At 35.9% G+C, this 21,949-nt stretch overlaps 1 protein-coding gene across 2 annotated transcripts in view; it reads right to left on the bottom strand.

Annotated features, from left to right (window-relative positions):
• The window catches only part of LOC117328035 (broad substrate specificity ATP-binding cassette transporter ABCG2-like), a 49,486-nt gene that overhangs the window by 11,867 nt on the left and 15,670 nt on the right, over positions 1-21,949 (bottom strand). For both annotated transcript variants that reach the window (XM_033885372.1, XM_033885367.1), the window contains 14 exons: positions 20,924-21,038; positions 15,610-15,762; positions 13,975-14,132; positions 12,352-12,503; positions 10,435-10,539; positions 9,478-9,510; positions 8,465-8,482; positions 8,098-8,158; positions 6,944-7,052; positions 3,452-3,517; positions 3,108-3,193; positions 1,568-1,657; positions 1,121-1,245; positions 86-240 (listed from right to left, as the gene is read on the bottom strand). In XM_033885372.1, coding sequence (XP_033741263.1) covers positions 86-240; positions 1,121-1,245; positions 1,568-1,657; positions 3,108-3,193; positions 3,452-3,517; positions 6,944-7,052; positions 8,098-8,158; positions 8,465-8,482; positions 9,478-9,510; positions 10,435-10,539; positions 12,352-12,503; positions 13,975-14,132; positions 15,610-15,762; positions 20,924-21,038 — 1,426 coding nt within the window. The remainder of the gene's footprint in view (positions 1-85; positions 241-1,120; positions 1,246-1,567; positions 1,658-3,107; positions 3,194-3,451; positions 3,518-6,943; positions 7,053-8,097; positions 8,159-8,464; positions 8,483-9,477; positions 9,511-10,434; positions 10,540-12,351; positions 12,504-13,974; positions 14,133-15,609; positions 15,763-20,923; positions 21,039-21,949) is intronic.

The raw sequence follows: 21,949 nt of genomic DNA, 5'->3' as shown, positions 1-21,949 counted from the left end.
AATAATAATACATCTTTTTCTATCTAAATTTTGGTGCATGACCCTATATATCATTTACAAAACATTATAATAAAAATTCTCTTACCATCATGAAGACATAACAGAGAGCAATACAGAGATTGGCGACGGCAAATATCCTGACAGATGCACTGAAGAAGAAGGCGAAGCCCGACGCAGAGAGGGTGACAAGGAACAGACTGAGCAAGTACAGGAAGAACTTTCCCACATCTACCTGTAGGCCTGGTAATTAAAAATTAAATATATAATACAGGACAACCTGAGGAGGTGTGGGAGATCTACCTCACATCTACCTGTAGGTCTGGTAAATAAAGGTAAGATATATATAATACAGGACAACCTGAGGAGGCATGGGAGATCTACCTCGCATCTACCTGTAGGTCTGGTAAATAAAGGTAAGTTATATATAATACAGGACAACCTGAGGAGGTGTGGGAGATCTACCTCACATCTACCTGTACTGTAGGTCTGGTAAATAAATTATAGATATTTATAATACAGGACAACCTGAGGAGGTGAGGGAGATCCACCTCACATCTACCTGTAGGTCTGGTAAATAAAGGTAAGATATATATAATACAGGACAACCTGAGGAGGTGTGGGAGATCTGTACCTCACATCTACCTGTAGGTCAGGTAAATAAAGGTAAGATATATATAATACAGGACAACCTGAGGAGGTATGGGAGATCTACCTCACATCTACCTGTAGGTCTGGTAAATAAAGGTAAGATATATATAATACAGGACAACCTGAGGAGGTGTGGGAGATCTACCTCACAACTACCTGTAGGCCAGGTTAATAAAGTATACGTATAGATATATATAAGTGAACACATTCTCCAAGTATGATGTTCCAGTAACTTGTAGGGCATTTGGTATTCCTGGTAAGGGACTAATAAATGAATCATAAAATCTGAGAAGAACGTTGGAGGAAGAGTATGAAAGCTTCCTTTATCTATCTGTATGCATGGTTTGTAAGGTGTATACACAATAGGGAGAACTAATGAGCTGTAAAACCTCAAGTTCCAGTGGTGCTCTGACAAAATCAAATATTAGAAAATATTTGTATAGTGAATTGATTTTTTATATTTATATTTTACCTATCATGAAATAGGTGATGACTGCAAATATTGACACAGGTATCAGCCTCATCGGGACCACATCACAGAATATCTTGGAGCAGAAATAGGATGACACTCTGTAGAAGCCGCTCACATTCTCATGCCTGTAACGTCACAGAATTGCAGGCCACTGTATATCTGGTGTCTTGTTTTTTTTTTAGATAAATGGCTACAGTATTTTAAAAGACATCATTTTACCTAATATTTCTCTAAATGAGTTTTTCCTAAAAATCAAGTAACCAACACTAGCATGAAAGAATTTCAAAGAATGTGCATTAAGTGTGAACTTTGACCCTTTAAACTTGACCAACGACTCCCAAACTTGAATCATGTGTACAAAACATTATTGCAATTGTGATTGAACTCACATTTCCAAGTTGTCTATATATGTAGATTGATAAAGATGAACCTAATGACATCACTTACATGAAGATTGCTCTCTCTTTGATGAAGAGTTCTACAGCAGACAGGTTTCCAAACACCTGGTTCATCACCACAAAGAAGAATACTCCCACCCTACAACAGAATAAAATTGAAGTACACAGTAACAAGGGGCTGAATCAGTACACTGGAATGATACAATGTAAGTAAAATATTTTCTGTAAAATTCATAACTTAACAAGATGCCCATGGGCCTTAACGGTCACCTGAGTTTTTATATATTTTGCCCCTGTGACCTTGAATGAAGGTCAAGGTCATCCATTTGAACAAACTTGATAGCCCTTCACCCCAGCATGCTACAGACCTAATATTGGATCTCTGGGCCTTTTGGTTATCAAGAAGTCATTTATAAGATTTTAGCATATTTGACCCCTGTGACCTTGAATGAAGGTCAAGGTCATCCATTTGAACAAACTTGATAGCCCTTTATCCCAGCATGCTACAGACCTAATATTGGATCTCTGGGCCTTTTGGTTATCAAGAAGAAGTCATTTATAAGATTTTAGCATATTTGATCCCTGTGACCTTGAATGAAGGTCAAGGTCATCCATTTGAACAAACTTGATAGCCCTTCATCCCAGCATGCTACAGACCTAATATTGGATCTCTGGGCCTTTTGGTTATCAAGAAGAAGTCATTTATAAGATTTTAGCATATTTGACCCATGTGACCTTCAATGAAGGTCAAGGTCTTCCATTGGAACAAACTTGGTAGCCCTTCATCCCAGCATGCTATAGACCCAATATCAGTGTTTAATACCTTAGCATTAACTAGTCTTTCATGGCAGTAAATTAATGATCTCACAATGCCAATGCTTACGTAAGAGGTCCAATAGGCCTGCATCACTCACCTCTACTAAAGCTACTTTCAACTTGATCTGGATAATTTTTTACATGCTAAATATTTAAGGGTATTGTATCAATATTTAATGTCCCATCAACAATTTGATTCATTTAAGGACAAACAACAATTGACTAGAAGGGTGTTTACAAAAAGAAAATCAAATTAAAATGTTTAAAGGAAACATTTGATTATTGCTTATATCAAACGAACTGGTTGTAAGATACATTATATTTCATGGCAGGGCCAAATCACATTAGTAATCAAATATAAGCAATACGGGCCCTCACATTAATAATAAAATATAAGAAATACAGACACCTGTATCAAGTGAATATTTCACAGAACATAATGTTTACATATGCTTTTTGTTTCATAGCATTCAATCATAAAATGTCTGAGAATAAATGTCAATATACAAGAGTAGTCTAAATTAATTCATTTAAACAGATTTTGTTGCCTATTTATCCCAGCATACTATTGGCCAAATATTATTGCCGTAGCTCTCTTCCTTATTCATGCAGGTAAACCAATCAACACATTTGACCCCTGTGGCCTTGAAATCAGGTCAAGGCCATTCCTTTGAACAAACTTGGCCCTTTATCACGGCCAAATGTCAGGTCTCTGGGCCTCTAATTATATTACAGATATCGGGGTGGTGAGGGGGAGTATATGTTGTATTTACCTATTCTGGATGCCTGAAGTACAGTCATCATCAATCTGCCAGTAGATAGCACCAACAATGGCCCCAAACACCACCATCACCATCACCTATATATAGAGAGACCATTACACTACATACTGTTCATGTGACATATAATACAGTGTAATGTTAGACTACAAAGTATAAACAGTATTTTACCTTTCTTATTCTATACAAGATGAGGTATAGATTGTTATGAGATTAAATCCACTCTTGGTCTATATATCCCGAGTTTACTACCCATCTTAGTTATTCATATAAATTTAAATTGTCCCACAAAATACAAGATTTTACATCCCAGAAATAAGACAGAAAATTAAACCTACCTGCATTATTGATGTCTGTGGGTTCCGAATCAAATTCTTCATCGTCCTTTGAGACACTACAGAAAACTGCACAAAGAATGGTTTGTTCAAGCAAACATCAAAATAATTAAAATCAAACTTTACTTTACAACAACTAAGTAATCAGTCGGAGGCACACTTATTATAAGCATTGAACTGCTTTCAGTTGGAAGTTATGGGCTGATGAATGCCAACTGGACAAAGGCAAATTTAATGAAGCGCGCTAGTGCTTCATGTTGAATTTGCCTTTGTCCAGTATATACACAGAAACAGGAAAACATTACACAATATACACAGAAACAGGAAAACATTACACAATATACATAGAAACAGGAAAACATTACACAATATACAGAGAAACAGGAAAACATTACACAATATATACACAGAAACAGGAAAACATTACACAATATATACACAGAAACAGGAAAACATTACACAATATATACAGAAACAGGAAAACATTACACAATATAAACACAGAAACAGGAAAACATTACACAATATATACACAGAAACAGGAAAACATTACACAATATATACACAGAAACAGGAAAACATTACACAATATACACAGAAACAGGGAAACATTACACAATATACACAGAAACAGGAAAACATTACACAATATATACACAGAAACAGGAAAACATTACACAATATATACAAAGAAACAGGAAAACATTACACAATATATACACAGAAACAGGAAAACATTACACAATATATACAGAAACAGGAAAACATTACACAAAATACACAGAAACAGGAAAACATTACACAATATACACAGAAACAGGAAAACATTACACAATATATACACAGAAACAGGAAAAACATTACACAATATATACACAGAAACAGGAAAACATAACACGATATACATACAAACAGGAAAACATTACACAATATATACACAGAAACAGGAAAAACATTACACAATATACACAGAAACAGGAAAACATTACACAAAATACACAGAAACAGGAAAACATTACACAATATACACAGAAACAGGAAAACATTACACAATATACACAGAAACAGGAAAACATTACACAATATACACAGAAACAGGAAACCATTACACAATATACACAGAAACAGGAAAACATTACATAAAATACATACAAACAGGAAAACATTACACAATATACACAGAAACAGGAAAACATTACACAATATATACAGAAACAGGAAAACATTACACAATACACACAGAAACAGGAAAACATTACACAATATATACACAGAAACAGGAAAACATTACACAATATATACACAGAAACAGGGAAACATTACACAATATACACAGAAACAGGAAAACATTACACAATATATACACAGAAACAGGAAAACATTACACAATATATACACAGAAACAGGAAAACATTACACAATATATACACAGAAACAGGAAAACATTACACAATATACATACAAACAGGAAAACATTACACAATATACACAGAAACAGGAAAACATTACACAATATATACACAGAAACAGGAAAACATTACACAATATACACAGAAACAGGAAAACATTACACAATATACACAGAAACAGGAAAACATTACACAATATACATAGAAACAGTAAAAACATTACACAATATACACAGAAACAGGAAAACATTACACAAAATACACAGAAACAGGAAAACATTACACAATATACACAGAAACAGGAAAACATTACACAATATACACAGAAACAGGAAAACATTACACAATATACACAGAAACAGGAAACCATTACACAATATACACAGAAACAGGAAAACATTACATAAAATACATACAAACAGGAAAACATTACACAATATACACAGAAACAGGAAAACATTACACAATATATACAGAAACAGGAAAACATTACACAATATACACAGAAACAGGAAAACATTACACAATATACACAGAAACAGGAAAACATTACACAATATACACAGAAACAGGAAAACATTATACAATATACACAGAAACAGGAAACCATTACACAATATACACAGAAACAGGAAACATTACACAATATACACAGAAACAGGAAAACATTACACAATATATACAGAAACAGGAAAACATTACACAATATACACAGAAACAGGAAAACATTGTACAATATACACAGAAACAGGAAAACATTACACAATATACACAGAAACAGGAAAACATTACATAAAATACATACAAACAGGAAAACATTACATAAAATACATACATACAGGAAAACATTACACAATATACACAGAAACAGGAAAACATTACACAATATACACAGAAACAGGAAAACATTACACAATATATACAGAAACAGGAAAACATTACACAATATACACAGAAACAGGAAAACATTGTACAATATACACAGAAACAGGAAAACATTACACAATATACACAGAAACAGGAAAACATTACATAAAATACATACAAACAGGAAAACATTACATAAAATACATACATACAGGAAAACATTACACAATATACACAGAAACAGGAAAACATTACACAATATACACAGAAACAGGAAAACATTACACAATATATACAGAAACAGGAAAACATTACATAAAATACATACAAACAGGAAAACATTATACAATTATTGCCCTTGTTCCGGGTTGACATGAATATTTGACCACCCGAGAGGTGTCATGTCACCCGAGGGCGTAGCCCGAGGGTGACATGACACCTCAAGGGTGGGCAAATATTCATGTCAACTCGGAACAAGGGCAGTAATTGTTTTATTATACCGAAAAAAACATAAGTGAATTAATTTTGGTATCAATAAGTTTATTTATTACTATCAACAGTTTTTAAGAAAAGTTTTTAAGAGGTACCCCATCGTCTTTCTGTCTAAAGGAATCCACGGCCACATTGATGACCCTTTTGGTGTTTTTAGAATCCTTTTCTTGCAATAATTTCGCCAATTCCTCCTCTGTTGGCAGACGATAGCGTCCGCCGGCAGCCATTGTTGTTGTCAAGCAGAATACTCGGAACTTCTCTGATTCGACTACTTTTGAAGACGTTCCGGAAGAGAGTTCCGAGTTGGGGCTCACGAGAGGGTGACAACGATTTTGGAGGGCTCACGAGAGGGTGACATTATGATATTCAGAGGGTGACATGATGTTTCGAAAGCGACAGCAAGTCAATAATGAATTATTTGGAAAGTTGTGGTTGACATAACGAATGTTTTTAATTACGTGACATGGTTTTCACTAATCAGAAGCTGTGATACAAGTCTGAGGTATAATAATACACAATATATACAGAAACAGGAAAACATTACATAAAATACATACAAACAGGAATACATTGCACAATAAATATGGAAAAGGAAATATTACACAAAGGAGGTGGTAAACTAGCTCTCGACGTCCCTACCTGTGTTAAGAACGAGGTGGTAAACTAGCTCTCGACGTCCCTACCTGTGTTAAGAACGAGGTGGTAAACTAGCTCTAGACGTCCCTACCTGTGTTAAGAACGAGGTCGCATACTCCACTTTGGGCATCCTCACAACTGTTCCAGCTTGTTTTTTCTCCAGATAAGAATTGTGGATTGGCTCTACATATGACTTGATGCTGCAACAACACAGATAAATTGAAACAATAGAGTGTAGGTATAAACACAATACAATACAGATATAAATACAATACAGTGTAGGTATAAACACAATACAGTGTAGGTATAAACACAATACAGTGTAGGTATAAACACAACACAGTGTAGGTATAAACACAATACAGTGTAGGTATAAACACAATACAGTGTAGGTATAAATACAATACAGTGTAGATATAAACACAATACAGTGTATACATATAGATATAAATACAATACAGTATGGACACAAATACAATACAGTACATACTAGTAAGTTGCAATTCTCATTTAAATGGTTGTATTTTTGTTTTTTAACACTGTTCCGCCAATGACCTTTAAACTTTTAAATCCTGTGTCAAATGATAGTATACATACAGAAACAAGAGGCCCATGGGCCTTAACAATCATCTAACTCTAAAGACCCTTATACTATTGTAGTATACATACTCTGTAGCAAGTACAGTGGCACTGTGGGCCATAGCGGCCATCCTAGATTTCGAACCGACCCAAAAAATAACAACACTTGTTTAGGACTATCTCAGGATCATTTCAGGAAAGTTAAAGCTGAATCCAACTGGTGGAACTTGAGAAGAAGTTTAAAATAGGTCTTGTTCATGAAAACCATGATTGCGCAAGCATGTTACAAAATGGCTGCCGTAGCTGCCATGTCAAAGTTTTTACGAAGCTAAAAAATAACAACACATTGTTGGCTCCCCTTCATTAACATCCTCACCAATATCCAGCTCAATGGCAGCTGTGGAACTGGAGAACAAGTTTAAAGTGTGTTTTTCAAGATGGCTATCATGGCCATGCCATATTTTTATAGTTTTAATGATCACAAAATAAGCAAAACTTTCCACTTTTACAGTATGTAAAAATGTACAGATGGTATATGACAGAGTACAGCAGACAGAACATGATTGCAATAGGTCAGATGACCTAAAGAAGTAAAGGAGGCAATTTGTAGGAGACAAAATGCCAATTTCAGTAAAATTACTATCTATTCATAAAAATATATCATACCTTTGGTACCAACGTGATTTCTTGTAGCCTTGTACAAGCTTGTCATGTGTATTAGTATTCCCTGGAAGAACAATGACGAAACAACACTATATAATGTACTACCATACTTTCAGTAGAGGGGATCCATGCATATGATCACTACCGATTTTAAACAAATTTAATGAAATTTGATAAAGATTTATGTAAGTGATTTATAAAAGGTTGGCTATGGTGAAATTCCAGGCCCACTTATAAACATCACTAAAATGTTAGTTTATTATACGGGTACATAAATTACTTATCATACAATAAATTTTAAAGCCAGATCTATTGTTGGCTTTATATTATCAATAGTATACATAGTGTACCAAAAAGAGAAAGTTCATACCAACACCAGCATCAGGCCCTGTTCACGCCATCAAGGTAAATGAAAGAGAGAGAAGTTAAGTATATTGTGAGTTTGTGACATATAAATAATAACTGTATAAATACTGAATGATGATACCAAACGCAAGTAATTTTGATAATTCAGCTTAAATGATAATATAATATAATATAATATAATATAATATAATATAATATAATACAAAATACAAGATAGACTGAAGACAAACACCATATGAATGAATAGATGGGTGTTCACAAAGCTGTAGAAATACATGCAATGGATAGTTTAAAACTATTTAAGGTTTTTAGGAGATTATAAATGTACTATATGTGAAGAACCATGCACACTGACACATATAATGATAAACACTCAGAAATAGAGTTCAGTAGGTTATTTTTACAAGTTTATTTGGCAAATTTTGCTTTAAAATTCTTCCTAAATCTTCAAAATTGAACATATCAGGAATGAAGAATAGAAATGGGGTTTACGTGGAGGCATTTAGCACAAAAGCATTCAGACATCAACAGAATCACAGCCTGTACTGTACCTACACTGTGTCTCAGGTATGGATAAAGGGAGATAACTCCCATACTCTTGAGAATAATTGAAATTGTAAGCTCTTTGCTAAAAGAAGATTGTATGGTAATTCGTCCAAGAATATCACATTTCAGTTTGAAAATCAGATTAATTTTTGATCTCATCATTCGGGAGTAACTGAAATCAATTCTGTTTTCACAACATGGTATCGGCAGATATGCATTTCTTAGATATCAAAATATTGTAATTGGTTCAACATGATTTTTCTTACTAATGGAATTGTCAGTTTATGGAAATAAATCTATCAGCATCTACAATAATGTATCAAAATCAAAAAGATACAATGATGTGATCAAGAAATTTTGGGAATGAATGAATAACTTGTAATTTTCTTTAAACTACAACAAATTAGAGCTGGTAACATGATTTTTAAAAACATGTACATAATCCATATATGGTACAAAAATATAACTTACCTTTGCCACTTGTGTTAATTATACTGAGTTGATCTGTCAAAACAATACACAGATATCCATTAACAAAACCTTCTTTATCACAAAATCTCCCATCTCACAGTAGCGAGTTTGTGAGGAAGGAAGAAGACTGAAAACATCATTGATGCTATGAAGAAAAGAAATACATTTCTCACAAGAGGCCCATGGTCACCTGAGATTTTAAATATTTCAGCTAATTCAATTGACCCTATTTTGGCCCCACCCATCAGTCCCTAGGGGCCACTCTGATAATGTTAACCAAGTTAGAATGAATTCCAATTGAAATCAAACAAATTAGAGTCAAAAATGTGATTTCCCTATATAAACTATAGTAAATTTTACCCCCTCCCCAGGGGCAAACGTGAGACCCAAGGGTCATGAAATTCACAATTTTGGTAAAGTACCTTAAGACCCTTCCATTTATGAAGAGTATTTGATTCCATCATATCTGAGAGTAGAGAAGAAGATTTTTGAAGTTTTAGTCAATTTGACCGATTTTAGCACCGCCCCTCAGGCCCCTCGGGGTTGGGGACCATATAATTCACAATTTTGGTTGACCTTTAGCCATAGAAGCTTCCAGCCAAATTGCCTTCGAATTTTGCTTAGGGGAGTTGGAGAAGAAGTCGAAAATGTAAATTGTTTACGGACGCACGACGGACGACGCACGACGGATGACAGACGACGCACAACGACGGACAAAAGGGGATTAGAAAAGATCACTTGAGACTTCGTCTCAGGTGACCTAAAAAACATAAACACATAAGAGAATGCATGCAGACCAAATATTTTTACTCAGAAAAATGTTAAGTCCATACATTTCAGAAAACATATACTCCATCAGACAAGTTTATGTGTGCAATGAGGGAGGATATCCTTTTACAGGCTACAACACAATTCTTGACTCAATTTACTAACAGGACAGTGGGAGACCGAACTTACCGTCTTTTTGCAGGAGGTCGTCAGATATACTAGCCATAGACAGATCTCCATTGATGACATCCAGGAAAAAGTCTGGAGGATTGTTATGCTCCTCTATTGTATAACCTGTTTCAGAAATGCATAATGATTGGTAACATACATATACTTTATATAGCAACACTGTGACACAGGAGCTTGACACTTTCAATAAGTGATCTAGAGGTTGGACCCTTCGGTTAATTTTTCATTCTGGGTCATATGTATGTGTCAAGTCCCTCTACCCAATGATGCAATATGATGTGTACTCGACTTTTGTGATTGAAAAAACAGACATCTAGAGAGAAAGTATGGATTTTAAGCACACTATTACAGTATGGGCTGGAGTTTTTTTGTGTGTGTGTGTTTTTTTTTTTACATAAATGATTAAATAATCAGAAACATCACACACATCAAAGTAAACGTTAATGTTCTAACATAAATTTTCACGGGTACAAGCTTGCATATGGAATATCAAGCTTTGAAAAAAAAGGTGGAAGATTTTTTCTTTTATAGAAAAAAATTGCCTCTTTACATTTCTCTAAAACATTTTGGTTTAAAGACTGAAGCTTTTTATCCCAGCAAATATGTAGGAGCACAATTAAAATCAAAATAAAATTCTTAGCATTGTAAACTTATTTAAAGGGACAATTTAGTCAAGCATGCTTTTTATAATTCAAACAGAATCGATAAAACATATATCCAGACAAAAACATTTGCGGTCAATAATTATCTCTACATTATGGTCAGTTTAAGTTTTGGGAAAGCCCACGTCAAATATACCTATACTCCAAATATAGTGCAACTTGTTGCGCCCTCTGGCGGGAACAGAGATGGTTGTGAGTGACAACATGGTAGATCTCACATATACAAAAAAATGTACTTATTTCTTTGGATTTCGATTTAACAACATGCGTGGCATACAGTTGTTGCATGTATCATATAAATGATAGATTCAATGATGATTTATTGTTTTGACAATTCAAATCGACCAAACACAGGTTTATTCCAGGGTCACCGAACGGGAATTCGTGTTCATGTAATTGTGTACACACATGTATGTATACGGCCGATACGTATGCAGAAGAAGATAGCATTTTCATTTGTGTACAAATGCAAACAAACGCTAACACCCACCTAGGTGATTTATTTCATCCATGATGTAATCATAACAATACTTATAACAAGTACGAATGGAATTATGATAATGAAAGTTGTACAGAACAAAAATATCGCACCTCAACATTATTCCGTAGGCCTATCTAGGTCAAGTCTCGGCAAACTCGCTCGCAACTGTATTAACTTCTTCATTGTTGTCGCAACCGTTCGAAAAACTCACATCTGTTATATTCATGTCCTAACAGTAATTCTCCATATATTTTGTTTATCCATTCACTGTCTACGTTTGGTACGAGACCCGCAACCTATGTAGTTAAAATATCTGCTAACAGCTTCAAATGCAAACCAATGTTGTCTACAGTCACGAGACGGGGCTGTGCTTGCACACATGTATACAAAGTGTGTAGAGACGACTTGCTCATTTGCATATAAATCGTATGGTTATACGATTATGATCGCCCTTACAATTAATTAAAAAACGCATGGAAAACATAAACTTGTATCAATATATGACCAAGGATTGTTCATAAGGAGAACTGAAGTACACTTTCATGAAATAATTTGTGAAATGATAAAAAGTAAACAAACTTGACTAAATTGTCCCTTTAAAACCTATTTTGTTAATCAATTTTTTTTTTAAATTGAACTATCCATGAAGACCGCCATGATGTACATAAAAGTCATTCAAGTTAGGAGAGGTCTTAATTAATGTAATCCTTTTTTGTCATTTTCAAGGTGTTAAAAATACTTTAAATCAAACAAATTTCTCCGGCAGTAATTTACCTAATGACTGGAAGTGTTCAAGTGATTCATGAGATTCGCCATGGTACACAGTTTCACCTAGGGACAGGAGCATGAGTCCGTCAAATAGACGGTAGATGGAAAAGCGAGGCTGGTGAATGGAAAATATAATGGTGCGTCCCTTTAGGGCCAATCTGTCAAAATAAAATATATAATGTAAAGAAAGTTCCATCTGTTTTCAAAATACACAGAATACAAGAGCCAACATGTACAATTTTAGCACAAATAATATAGAAGCTGCGCCAAGGAATAAGCTTACTTTCCCATTTGGCAGGTGGCCTTAAATTTCATGAGAGTTAGCATAACTCAATCAACGCACCACATTATAACCATCAGAATACCAAATCCATTTCAGTCAACCCACAGGGTTATTACCATCAGAATACCCCGTCTATCTCAGTCAACCCACAGGGTTATTACCATCAGAATACCCCGTCTATCTCAGTCAACCCACAGGGTTATTACCATCAGAATACCAAGTCTATCTCAGTCAACCCACAGGGTTATTACCATCAGAATATCCCGTCTATCTCAGTCAACCCACAGGGTTATTACCATCGGAATACCAAGTCTATCTCGGTCAACCCACAGGGTTATTACCATCGGAATACCCCGTCTATCTCAGTCAACCCACAGGGTTATTACCATCGGAATACCCCGTCTATCTCAGTCAACCCACAGGGTTATTACCATCGGAATACCCCGTCTATCTCAGTCAACCCACAGGGTTATTACCATCAGAATACCCCGTCTATCTCAGTCAACCCACAGGGTTATTACCATCGGAATACCCCGTCTATATCAGTCAACCCACAGGGTTATTACCATCAGAATACCAAGTCTATCTCAGTCAACCCACAGGGTTATTACCATCAGAATACCAAGTCTATCTCAGTCAACCCACAGGATTATTACCATCAGATAACCCCTTCTATCTCAGTCAACCCACAGGGTTATTACCATCAGAATACCAAGTCTATCTCAGTCAACCCACAGGTTTATTACCATCAGAATATCCCGTCTATCTCAGTCAACCCACAGGGTTATTACCATCAGAATACCCCGTCTATCTCAGTCAACCCACAGGGTTATTACCATCGGAATACCCCGTCTATCTCAGTCAACCCACAGGGTTATTACCATCGGAATACCCCGTCTATCTCAGTCAACCCACAGGGTTATTACCATCGGAATACCCCGTCTATCTCAGTCAACCCACAGGGTTATTACCAACGGAATACCCCGTCTATCTCAGTCAACCCACAGGGTTATTACCATCAGAATACCCCGTCTATCTCAGTCAACCCACAGGGTTATTACCATCAGAATACCCCGTCTATCTCAGTCAACCCACAGGGTTATTACCATCAGAATTCCAAGTCTATCTCAGTCAACCCACAGGGTTATTACCATCAGAATAACAAGTCTATCTCAGTCAACCCACAGGGTTATTACCATCGGAATACCCCGTCTATCTCAGTCAACCCACAGGGTTATTACCATTGGAATACCCCGTCTATCTCAGTCAACCCACAGGGTTATTACCATCAGAATACCCCAATCTTAAAATCAACCCACCACATTATTACCATCAGAGTTGCTCACCTGCGTAGCAAAAGCATGACAGAATTGGCCGTGTTGGAATCAAGTCCTGTGGTTGGCTCATCCAGGAAGAGAACAGGAGGGGAGATGATTAACTCCATGCCAATGTTAGTTCTCTTTCTCTCTCCACCAGACACTCCACGGATGAATTCATTTCCCACCTACCAAGTGATAATTTTTTGTGTCATGTAGATTATCTCACATGATTCTTATCAATGGAAAGTTGTAATTAATATTTCACTTCAGTACAGTAAGTATCTTTCAGATGATGAAAATGTTTCCAATCTGCCGTTCCTATCAGAACTTGACTTTTTAATATTCTTTGTTCTGAGGAAGCTATTCAATACACTTTGTTAACACCTAGACTAGCACAATTTTGATCTTCATATTTTGACTTCCCAACTATTGATAAAATTCTTTTACAATTTGTGCATATTTACAGAGTGATTGGAGATGTTTTCAGCTTTATATATAAATGAACTAGCTTCCCTGAAGTTGATGATGTCCTATTACTTTACAGTCTATATTTGTACCTGACTTCCAGTCCTTTAACATAAACCTTCCTCTGCCATAATCAGGATAGCCACAGGCCCTTTACCAGCAATAAGCCCATTCCAACTTAGGTCAAACTTTATGTGTTGGACCCTGGACTCTCACATTTACATAACACATCATACCTGTATGTCCAACTCTTTACCTTGTGTATGAGCCCTACAGGTAGGACGTCAGAATTGTACCTGCTACCCCATTGCATGATTGTAAGAGGTGACTAAATTTGAAATTTTATCTTTTCTCTTCTTTCTAGTAAATTTATAAATGTACTTTCTAATGTTTCCGTTTACACTGCCTTACTTTTGGCCTTTAGCGTTTGCCCCTGTGAAGAAGGTTTTGGGTTCTGTCCCCTGGCCAAGACATAACAAAGTCTATAAAAATTGTAATTGCTACTCCTGCTTAGCACTCAGCAGTTTTGGGAGTTGGACGACTGGTTTGTCCGTTGTCAGTATGATGTGACAGAGAGGGATGTCCTACTGGGTGTCTTCGGCAGTACGCTTCAGTGAGGTAACACTATAAAGTCAGCATCAGTTCCTCGCTATCACACGGAGACAAACACGAACATAAAACAGCCTCCCAAACACACATTCACCACACACATGTACCATGCACACAGGGAAGACCGTCCTTAAATGGCCTGTTGATAGGACGTTGAACACTAACAAACCAAACCAAATCACCTTGTTTATGACCTCTAGCTTTTGTTTCTGGACTCTCATTTTTGTACATTTTTACACTATCTAACAATTTTATATTACATGTACATTGTATATCAAACCTTTGTGTGTGACGTACAGCAAATGTCATTGTTTTAACTTTGATTTCTAATAGCACCTCTGAAGGTGGTCTCTCACTTTAAACTTTCACCTTTATGCTAGACCTCTTACCTTTGTGTCTAACCTTTCACCTTTATGCCCAACCTTTCACCTCTTTGTCAGACCTTTCATCTTTGTGTCTGACCCCTTATCTGTATCTAACCTTTTACCTGTGTATCCAACATTTCACCATTGTACCTAACCGTTCATTATTGTGTCAGACCTCTTAATCTCTTTGTCTGACCTTTAACCTTTAGGCCTGGCTCCTCACCTTTGTGTCTGCACAATGTGTAAGTCCTAGTTCCTGGATGACATTCTCTACCCGCTCGTTCCTTTCGCGCTGACTGACAGACTTGTTTAGGCGAAGAGCCGCGGAGAAATGGAAGTTCTCCTTCACAGACAAAGTGCCCATGACAACATCATCCTAGAAATAAACATTCAATACATGTGATTGAGACACATTTTATATTTTGATTTATTAAAGTTATTACTTTCTACCATTGTTTGTTTGATGGAAATAAAAACCTAAATGTTTAAGGATAAAGGAGTTGCTCAGATGATTTTTCCAAAACATAACATACCAACAGAGCTAATTTTAAGATCATTGAAGAGATAAAACAATATGTAAAAAAACTTACAAATACAATCCCCAGACAACATTACATGATGTTGAAAACAAGAGGCCCAATGGGCCTGTATCACTCACCTGGCTCTACAGCAACTTTGAAGTTGATTGAGGTCATTTCTAAAGATACTATGTTGATTACCTCTTTATTCAAATATAATTGTAAGCTAGTTTTATTCATATTGTAAATTTTCTAGTCCTTCATTCCAGCATTCTATTGGCCTAATATCAGGTCTCAGAGGCTCTTGGCTATCGCAAAATTATTGTTTACAGATTAAAGCCGATTTCACCCCTGTGACCTTGAATGAAGGTCAAGGTCATTTATTTGATAAAAACTTTGTAGCCCTTCACCCAAGCATGCTACAGGCCAAATATCAAGTCCCTGGGCCTCTTGGTTATTGAGAAGAAGTCATTTGAAGATTATAGCCTATTTGATCCATGTGACCTTGAATGAAGGTCAATGTTATTTATTTGAACAAACTGTAGCCCTTCACCCAAGCATGCTACAGGCCCAATATCAAGTCTCTGGGCCTCTTGGTTATTGAGAAGAAGTCATTTGAAGATTATAGCCTATTTGACCCATGTGACCTTGAATGAAGGTCAAGGTCATTTATTTGAACAAACTTTGTAGCCCTTCACCCCAGCATGCTACAGGCCCAATATCAAGTCCCTGGGCCTCTTGGTTATTGAGAAGAAGTCGTTTGAAGATTATAGCCTATTTGACCCATTTGACCTCGAATGAAGGTCAAGGTCATTGATTTGAACAAACTTTGTAGCCCTTCACCCCAGCATGCTACAGGCCCAATATCAAGTCCCTGGGCCTCTTGGTTATTGAGAAGAAGTCGTTTGAAGATTATAGCCTATTTGACCCATGTGACCTTGAATGAGGGTCAAGGTCATTTATTTGAACAAACTTTGTAGCACTTCATCCCAGCATGCTACAGGCCCAATATCAAGTCACTGGGCCTCTTGGTTATTGAGAAGAAGTCGTTTGAAGATTATAGCCTATTTGACCAATGTGACCTTGAATGAGGGTCAAGGTCATTTATTTGAACAAACTTTGTTGGCCAGACGGCCGGACGGACGGACGACGGACGCCGCACCACGGCATAAGCTCCCTTGCCCTTCGGGCAGGTGAGCTAAAAACCAAAGGGCAAAAACTCCTTAAAGGCATACAGAAGCACTCACATGTGACAAAGGGTTAATTAGTAATCATCAAATCACAATGCTGCTCAGGAAAACACAGCTTAATGTTATAGGATTATACAGTCTTCTTAAAGACTTGTCGAAAACTGAGAAAAAAGTTGATGACAGATGGACAAACCATGCCACATCCCAATATTCTAGTCAAGATGTGACAAGTTTATGAAAACTGCCATACGATTTTGTATGTAAAGACACACAGAGAGATGGACAAACAATGCCATACCCTAATATTCTAGTCAAAATCTGACTAGTACATGTTACAAAATGTATATGTAATTTTGCTTGTAAAGTCACACAAGTGACATTCCTACTATTTATTGGTATCAATACCTCCCATCTTATATTGCTTTACATGAAATTTTAACTAACTCGCAAAAAAATTATTTATTTCTTCCTCTTCCAAAAACATGTACATACAATGGTCCTTTTTGGCTGATTCACAACAATATGTGACCACATTAAGTCTATACATTACATTTATCTAACTTTGTCTGACATAAGCATGCAACAGGTAGATAAGGAAAATCAACAACACTAAAGGCGTACATGTGTGTAGCCTCTAACTGTACTTACTATTGATCTACACAGGCCTTACCTGTATCTCATGGCAATTTATTATACTATATTTAACATACCAGTATACACTTCTATCCTTATCACAAAGTACCATATAACAACAGGTGCTGTCCATACAGATGAACAATATTGTTATACAACAAATATTTACTGTAAAAGTGCATAATAGCCACGGGATACAGTTATATTCTATATCATCATAGTGTTAACTTAGCCTCTATAGTCTATATAGTTATCATTATTGTGTTAACTTAGTCTCTATGTAGTTATCATTATTGTGTTAACTTAGTCTCTACATAGTCATCATTATTGTGTTAACTTAGTCTCTATGTAGTTATCATTATTGGGTTAACTTAGTCTCTATATAGTTATCACTATTATGTTAACTTAATTAGCCTCTATAGTCTATGTAGGTATCATTATTGTGTTAACTTAGTCTCTATATAGTTACTATTATTGTGTTAACTTAGTCTCTATAGTCTATATAGTTATCACTATTATGTTAACTTAGCCTCTATAGTCTATATAGTTATCATTATTGTGTTAACTCAGTCTCTTTAGTTATCATTATTGTGTTAACTTAGTCTCTATATAGTCATCATTATTGTGTTAACTCTGCAGTCTCTTTAGTTATCATTATTGTGTTAACTTAGTCTCTATGTAGTTATCATTATTGTGTTAACTTAGTCTCTATGTAGTTATCATTATTGTGTTAACTCAGTCTCTTTAGTTATCATTATTGTGTTAACTTAGTCTCTATGTAGTTATCATTATTGTGTTAACTTAGTCTCTACATAGTTATCATTATTGTGTTAACTTAGTCTCTATGTAGTTATCATTATTGTGTTAACTTAGTCTCTATAGTCTATGTAGTTATCATTATTGTGTTAACTTAGTCTCTATGTAGTTATCATTATTGTGTTAACTTAGTCTCTACATAGTCATCATTATTGTGTTAACTTAGTCTCTATGTAGTTATCATTATTGTGTTAACTTAGTCTCTATATAGTTATCATTATTGTGTTAACTTAGCCTCTATATAGTTATCATTATTGTGTTAACTTAGTCTCTATATAGTTATCATTATTGTGTTAACTTAGTCTCTATGTAGTTATCATTATTGTGTTAACTTAGTCTCTATAGTCTATGTAGTTATCATTATTGTGTTAACTTAGTCTCTATAGTCTATGTAGTTATCATTATTGTGTTAACTTGGTCTCTATATAGTTATCATTATTGTGTTAACTCAGTCTCTTTAGTTATCATTATTGTGTTAACTCTGCAATCTCTTTAGTTATCATTATTGTGTTAACTTAGTCTCTATGTAGTTAACTTAGTCTCTATGTAGTTATCATTATTGTGTTAACTTAGTCTCTATGTAGTTAACTTAGTCTCTATGTAGTTATCATTATTGTGTTAACTCAGTCTCTTTAGTTATCATTATTGTGTTAACTTAGTCTCTATATAGTCATCATTATTGTGTTAACTCTGCAGTCTCTTTATTTATCATTATTGTGTTAACTTAGTCTCTATATAGTTATCATTATTGTGTTAACTTAGTCTCTTTAGTTATCATTATTGTGTTAACTCAGTCTCTACATAGTCATCATTATTGTGTTAACTTAGTCTCTATATAGTTATCATTATTGTGTTAACTTAGTCTCTTTAGTTATCATTATTGTGTTAACTCAGTCTCTACATAGTCATCATTATTGTGTTAACTTAGTCTCTATATAGTTACTATTATTATGTTAACTTAGTCTCTATGTAGTTATCATTATTGTGTTAACTTAGTCTCTATGTAGTTATCATTATTGTGTTAACTTAGTCTCTATGTAGTTATCATTATTGTGTTACCTTAGTCTCTATGTAGTTATCATTATTGTGTTAACTCAGTCTCTTTAGTTATCATTATTGTGTTAACTTAGTCTCTATATAGTCATCATTATTGTGTTAACTTAGTCTCTATATAGTTATCATTATTGTGTTAACTCTGCAGTCTCTTTAGTTATCATTATTGTGTTAACTTAGTCTCTTTGTAGTTATCATCATTGTGTTAACTTAGTCTCTATGTAGTTATCATTATTGTGTTAACTTAGTCTCTATGTAGTTATCATTATTGTGTTAACTCAGTCTCTTTAGTTATCATTATTGTGTTAACTTAGTCTCTATATAGTCATCATTATTGTGTTAACTCTGCAGTCTCTTTAGTTATCATTATTGTGTTAACTTAGTCTCTATGTAGTTATCATTATTGTGTTAACTTAGTCTCTATGTAGTTATCATTATTGTGTTAACTTAGTCTCTATGTAGTTATCATTATTGTGTTAACTTATCTCTATGTAGTTATCATTATTGTGTTAACTTAGTCTCTATATAGTTATCATTATTGTGTTAACTCTGCAGTCTCTTTAGTTATCATTATTGTGTTAACTTAGTCTCTTTGTAGTTATCATTATTGTGTTAACTCTGCAGTCTCTTTAGTTATCATTATTGTGTTAAGTATTTGGTCAGTTCATTCTTCGCTTAATTTCGACCAACTTTGCTTCAAAATGTCATTTCCATATATTCATCAGTGGAATGATAGAAAATTTGACCTTGACCATTTGGCTTAATGACCTTGACCTTTGACCTTGATTTTTGACCACAGCATGTATTTTTGTGAAATGAACATCTTGACTGAATATCATATAAACTGAAAATATCAGCCATGAACCATGTTTGTAGATGGACAGACAGATGGTCAGACAGGTGGACAGTCAGATTGATTACTTATTTACTATAGGGCACCAATATCTCCGATATGAGGCCCTAATTAAGACAAAATCCTGTCATTCCTACAAAAGAAAGATTTAAAAAATAAGCTAGATTTTCCCTATTCGGCCTCATACCTCAGGGCCCAGGTTCCCAGACCCACCATTTATACTAAATTGTTTTCCCTTAACCAGGGATCATTCAGACCAAATTTAAACAGAATCCTGTCATTCAAACAGAAGAAGGATTTGAAAAATTTGCAGTAATTGCAGGGGGATCAGCCCCACCTTTTGTACAATTTTGAATCACCCCCACATAGGGATGCTTCCTGTCAAATATTAGTGATATCCATTGCATAGTTCTTGATGAGTCGTCCATAGCAATATAGCCAAATTGATAGCTTGTATTAGACAAAGCAAAGTACCTGTACTACATATCCCACCATACACTTGTAGTTATCGGGTGGGGGTGCACCATCAATTAATATATCGCCCGTCAGACCAGTGGGGTCCTTCCTCCCTGCCAGAACATCCAGTAACCTGTGAAAAATATACCATTTTATAATTGGTTTAATTATAACCTATATATTAATATAAAGTCACTTATTTTCCTTACATCCTCAAACCTGCTCTAAAAACATAGATTGGCTGATCTCTTGATGTTTCCATCGAAGATATTTTATTGAAAAGCAAATATTGACCAGGGACTCACATAAATATATCCCTCCACCTTTCTGTTCCCAATCTCTTCTCCCCAACCATTGCCCCCCCCCCCCCCCTCCTACCTCCACACTTCCCCTCTCCCTTTCCTCCCCATCTCTCCTCCCTAATCACTGTACCCCCTACCTCCACACTTCCCCTCTCCCTTTCCTCCCCATCTCTCCTCCCTAATCACTGTACCCCCTACCTCCACACTTCCCCTCTCCTTTCCCTCCCCATCTCTCCTCCCTAATCACTGTACCCCCTACCTCCACACTTCCCCGCTCCTTTCCCTCCCCATCTCTCCTTCCCTAATCACTGTACCCCCTACCTCCACACTTCCCCTCTCCCTTCCCTCCCCATCTCTCCTCCCTAATCACTGTACCCCCTACCTCCACACTTCCCCTCTCCCTTCCCTCCCCATCTCTCCTCCCTAATCACTGTACCCCCCTACCTCCACACTTCCCCTCTCCCTTCCCTCCCCATCTCTCCTCCCTAATCACTGTACCCCTACCTCCACACTTCCCCTTTCCCTTTCCTCCCCATCTCTCTTCCCTAATCACTGTACCCCCTACCTCCACACTTTCCCTCTCCCTTCCCTCCCCATCTCTCCTCCCTAATCACTGTACCCCCTACCTCCACACTTCCCCTCTCCTTTCCTCCCCATCTCTCCTCCCTAATCACTGTACCCCTACCTCCACACTTCCCCTTTCCCTTTCCTCCCCATCTCTCCTCCCTAATCACTGTACCCC

Source organism: Pecten maximus, chromosome 1 (genome assembly GCF_902652985.1).
Source record: "Pecten maximus chromosome 1, xPecMax1.1, whole genome shotgun sequence".
Taxonomy (NCBI): domain Eukaryota; kingdom Metazoa; phylum Mollusca; class Bivalvia; order Pectinida; family Pectinidae; genus Pecten; species Pecten maximus.
Note: the sequence above shows the minus strand (reverse complement) of the source record. Positions and strands in the feature narration are given on the sequence as shown.